Source organism: Acomys russatus, chromosome 18 (genome assembly GCF_903995435.1).
Source record: "Acomys russatus chromosome 18, mAcoRus1.1, whole genome shotgun sequence".
Lineage (NCBI taxonomy): Eukaryota > Metazoa > Chordata > Mammalia > Rodentia > Muridae > Acomys > Acomys russatus.
This window is the reverse complement of record NC_067154.1, coordinates 10,886,344-10,891,248: the sequence shown is the minus strand read 5'-3', so window position 1 is coordinate 10,891,248 and position 4,905 is coordinate 10,886,344. Positions and strand designations below refer to the sequence as shown.

At 48.5% G+C, this 4,905-nt stretch overlaps 1 protein-coding gene across 1 annotated transcript; it reads right to left on the bottom strand.

The window, feature by feature from the left end:
- Window positions 1-505: 505 nt before the first annotated feature.
- Window positions 506-4,697, bottom strand: Nefl (neurofilament light chain). Its single transcript, XM_051160761.1, has 4 exons — window positions 3,396-4,697; window positions 2,372-2,496; window positions 1,644-1,963; window positions 506-1,099 (listed from the first exon to the last, which is right to left on the bottom strand). The coding sequence occupies exons 1-4, from the start codon at window positions 4,440-4,442 to the stop codon at window positions 960-962; spliced, it is 1,632 nt and encodes a 543-aa protein (XP_051016718.1). The 5' UTR covers window positions 4,443-4,697; the 3' UTR covers window positions 506-959.
- Window positions 4,698-4,905: the final 208 nt, after the last annotated feature.

The following is a 4,905-nucleotide window of genomic DNA, read 5'->3' as shown; positions in this document are numbered from 1 at the left end:
CGTGAGCTCAGGATCCCAGGCAACATGTTTGCAGCGGCAGATAACCTCTGGTGATCTTACTTTCCCCGTGTCATTCCTCTTAATTATCATTAGCTCAGATGCAATTTATGCCCATGATACTCAAGAATATATTTAAAATGTAGCCATGGTGACAACTGTGTGCTATGCACAGTCTACCCAGGTTGTGCTACTGTATAACAGTCCATCATAATTTCAAAATTGCCTGCTAGAAAGCCATCTTTCCAGGTAAGATTGTGTATTCTGTTTGATGAATTACATTGTTATTTATGAAGTCTATTGTTCATATTTGTTAATAGTAGAGTTTGGAGGGAGGATATTTTCTAGTCTTGACCTATTTCTCTATCCCTCGGAATGTCCAGTTATGAACTGCATTCACTAAAGTTTTTACTTTATAAAAAATTGGAGGTCAGTAGTCCACTTGTATATGGTTTATGTTGGTGCCTTCTTTAAGATATTTTAATTAAGTAAAAAAACCACAGCAAAATATGTGATTCAGTGTAACTTTATTTACTATTTATTGCACATAACTCGAGGTCTTTAATTTCTAACCACTGAAGTTTCAAATGACTATTTTTTACATAAGTTGCACATGAACATTAGTGAATTCATTTATTCATGTTTTGTGTGTGTGTGGTTTTTTTTTTTATTATTATTATTGTAAACATCTGTGTGATTCACATTGCCATAGATCCTGAACTCAGAAGCATGGACCATGCACAGGCTGGCAGCAAGCCAGAAAGCCACTCTGCAAGCAAACGGATACTCTGCATAAAGAGAAAATTCATAGCACAACATTGAATGTCCAACCTAAGTCGTCTCAGAATTCTACATATATTGACTTCTTAATTTGTATAGGATCTGGAACTCAACTGGTTGGTTGGTGATGAGGTTGACCTGATTTTGGGAGATTGCTTTCCTGGAATAGTTGGGAACAGGGCTCAGTCTTTCTTCTTGGCGGCTTGCTCCTCCCCAGCACTCTCGTCTTTCTTCTCTTTCTCTTCAGATTCTTTGGTGTCTTCCTCTTCACCCTCACCACCTTCTTCTTCTTCCTTTGTATCTTCAGACTCATCCTTGGCAGCTTGGACATAAAGAAAATACAAATTCCAGGTTAAGTCTAGGCAGAACATTTCTAAGGAGGCTTTGTTAATTACTAAATGCTATCCTCAGAGTGTCCCTCCTGAGGACATGTTACAGACAGTGCTTGCCGTGAACAATTTGCCAGGACACACAGACGTAAATAAGAGGAGGTCATTCCAGGTGCTGGGAGTTCATCTTCTCTCCAAGACCTGGCCTCAATATTTTTATGAGTCTGGTACTCATGTTCTTTTAGGGCACAATCAGTTCTTGGCCTTTTGGCCAACATTAAGTGTTCTTCTGGGCACCAAAATACTATGTTACATGAGTGTGTTTAGATATGACCCTTTTACAGATTATCAGAGGTGCTTATTAAATGTGTTGTGTCCCTGTCACACATGTATTGTTTGCAACTACAAAACCCACATAGAATTTTCTATGTAAGCAAGACCTGCATAGCTCATGTATCTCCAAATAAATATCCACAGCCAGTCATTTGCAATATGGATTCTGAAGGATTTTTTTTGGGGGGGGGGCGCTCTGCATACCTTCTTCCTCCTCAGCACCTTCCTCTTCCTCTGCCTCCTCTTTCTCCTTCTCCTCCTCTTCTGCTTCTCCTTCAGAGGGGGGCTCATCCTTGGCCTCCTCAGCTTTGGTAGCCTCAATGGTCTCCTCCACCTCTGTCTGCTCTTCCTGGACGTGGCTGGTGTAGTAGGCAGGGAATGAACGAGCAGACATCAAGTAGGAGCTGCTCTGCAAGCCACTGTAAGCGGAGCGGCCAAAGACCTGCGAGCTCTGAGAGTAGCCACTGGTTATGCTGCCCACGCTGGTGAAACTGAGCCTGGTCTCTTCGCCTTCCAAGAGTTTCCTGGTGAGGAGGGAATAAAGGGTGCATTCAGATCAACGCTGGGTGTGCCGTCATGACTTGCTCTAAGCCCATCACTCATCACTTTCCCCTACTGCCAACCTCAAAAGCAAATACAAGGACAGAAATAAGCATGATTAAGATTTAATAGGGAGTTCACTAAAGACCCCTGCTCAGAAAGAAAAAAAAAACACCTTCTATGTACCCTATTAGACTTTAAATGCAGATGCTAATAACCAGGCTTGCATTACTTCAGGGTTAACCCCTCACACGTCTGTACCTTCTCGGAGGAACACCAAAGTAGCACTATTCTAGAACACTTGTGATTGGACATAAAACTCTGCACTGACTCCGTGTCATCTGGTCTCCCCTGGGGTGTCGTGCGCACTGGCTGCACCATTCTGATTTTACCTGTAAGCTGCAATCTCGATGTCCAAGGCCATCTTGACGTTGAGGAGGTCCTGGTACTCCTTCAGGTACCTGGCCATCTCACTCTTGGTGCTCCTCAGTTCATTCTCTAACTTGTTGATTGTGTCCTGTTGGAAGAATTAGTTTGGATGTTCAGAGCACAGATCTCTACTGGGTTTGCACACCTGCAGTAAATCTCCCTTAAAATAACGGCGTGGGGGCTTTGGCCTAAAATGTCCCGTCTAATGAAGCATGAGAAGAGGAAGAGGAAAGGGGGAGGGCAAGTAGACTGATATGAGCAATTTGTAAAATTGTTCTCATTCTATTGATTATGGTAAAATGTCTTTTAAAATACAGTAGTAGTAGTAGTAGTAGTAGTAATAATAATAATAATAATAATAATAATAATAATAATAATAATAATAATAATAAATATCACCTTTGTCACTTCATTTATGCAGGTCACACTTGGGGAGGGGAATATATATTTATATGTACTTCTTTTTTGTCTAAAATGCCTTCCACAACTCTCTATTTCTTCTCCCCCAAAGATGAAGGACTTTAAAATAAACAAAGCAAAAATTGATAGCAGTGATTGGCCTAAAATGTGGTGACTGTATTCTTTTGTTCCTCTTTAAAAACAGAACTATGCCAAGGTGGCGTATTTGGAAACTAGTGGGAGCTAGCAGCCATATCTTTCTTAACGAGGAGATCCAGGAAGTACTGAGGGTATCTTGGAGTTAAGGGTGTCAGTAGAGAGAAAGCATTAGACTGCTGGGCAACGCCCAACTCCTACTCCCGTCCCCCCCCCCCCACCCCCACCCCCCACCGCTTGCATTTCCCAAGCAAGCAGTCGCGCCCCGCCCCCTCCAAGGGCCCCATCTTTTCCACAAGCCCCTGGAAGCCAAGCCCTATGGTAGTAGGGCTCGAGGACCCCCTAGCGTTCACTCCTTGGGTACACCCCTGCACACTACTATGCAGCCTCTCCGTCCCCCACCCCCACCCCCGAGTTTAGAGTCTGCCATACCTGCATGGCGCTGATGTCCGCGTTCTGCTTGTCCTCCAGTTCCTGCAACTGCTTCTCCAGAGCTTCGTTCATACCCCGGCAGGCTTCGATCTCCAGGGTCTTAGCCTTGAGCAGGCGGCGACTTTCGGACACCTCGTCCTTGGCAGCGCGCACAGCGTCGGTGTTCTTGGCAGCGCTCTCGGTCAGCACCGTGAAGCGGCTCTTGAACCACTCTTCGGCATTCTGCATGTTCTTAGCCGCCAGCTTCTCATACTGAGCGCGGATGTCCTTGAGAGCGGCGGAGAGGTCGGGCTTGGAGGACACGTCCATCTCCACGGAGATCTGCGCGTACTGGATCTGAGCCTGCAGCTCGGCGATTTCTTCCTCGTGCACCTTCTTCAGAAAGGCGATCTCGTCCATCAGGCTGTCGATCCGCTTCTCCAGTTCTGCGCGGGCGAGCGCGGCCTCATCAGCGCCTTTGCGCGCTTCCATCAGCCGGCCCTCGGCGTCCTCGCGGCTCAGCACCTCCTCCTCGTAGCGAGCCTGCAGGTTGCGCAGAGTCTCCTCCAGCCCCTCGCGCTCGCCTTGCAGCGCCTGCTTCTCGTTAGTGGCATCTTCCGCCGCCAGCCGCAGATCGCGGATCTCCTGCTCGTAAAGGGCACGGAAACGGGAAGGCTCTGAGTGCTTCTGACGCAGCACCAGCAGCTCGGCTTCCAGGACCTTGTTCTGCTGTTCCAGCTCGTGAACGCGCTCGATGAAGCTGGCGAAGCGGTCGTTCAGGTCCTGCAGCTGTGCCTTCTCCTGCGTGCGGATAGACTTGAGGTCGTTGCTGATGGCGGCTACCTGGCTCAGATCGAGGTTCTCCAGGCTGGGCATCAAAGAGCCGGAGCTGGAAGAGTAGCTGCGGCGCACGGACAGAGAGGAGGACACCGGCGCGGAGTAGCTGGAGTACGCGGAGCGCGCTGTGCTGTAGCCGCTGCGCACGCTGGAGATGTGCACCCGGGGTGTCTCCACGTAGCGCCGCTTGTAAGAGGTTGAAAAGTACGGCTCGTAGCTGAACGAACTCATGGTGGCGGCCGGTGCGCCCCTCCGGCCCGGGGCGGAGATGAGGGACCTAGAAAGAACAGGGAAGACGAGGGAATGGGGAGGATGGATGGCTGTGTGCGGCTGGGCGCCGTCCTGCCACCCCTATTTATACGCCCAGACTCTGACGCAGACTGCGTTCGATCGCTGTGCGCAGGCCAGTGGGGGCAGCGCACTACTGCAGCCAAGAGGAGGATTCTGCGCAAAAGCGAAGGCGGGGGTGAGCGACAGGAGGCTAGAGAGCTGCAGCTCCCGCCTGGCCGCTTTCCTCAGAGACCCCCTACTTTTCTCTGAGACCCCCATAACACACCCCTCTCATTCCTTTTCCTTGTCTACTCCCCCAACCTCTCTTGCTTTTTAATACCTAAAGCCCGCATCACTTGGCTCCTTAAATGTTCCAAATAAAAGGTTCTCGGTCCCTACTGACACATCAATTTTTAACATCCAA

Bases quoted from the DNA above. Each gene is read 5' to 3' on its own strand.
- Nefl (XM_051160761.1), bottom strand. From the start codon at position 4,442: ATGAGTTCGTTCAGCTACGAGCCGTACTTTTCAACCTCTTACAAGCGG. The intron at 1,964-2,371 runs GTAAAATCAGAA...CCTCCTCACCAG, and splicing joins ATCGAGATTGCAGCTTACAG to GAAACTCTTGGAAGGCGAAG. The intron at 1,100-1,643 runs GTATGCAGAGCG...TTTATGTCCAAG, and splicing joins AGGTGCTGAGGAGGAAGAAG to CTGCCAAGGATGAGTCTGAA.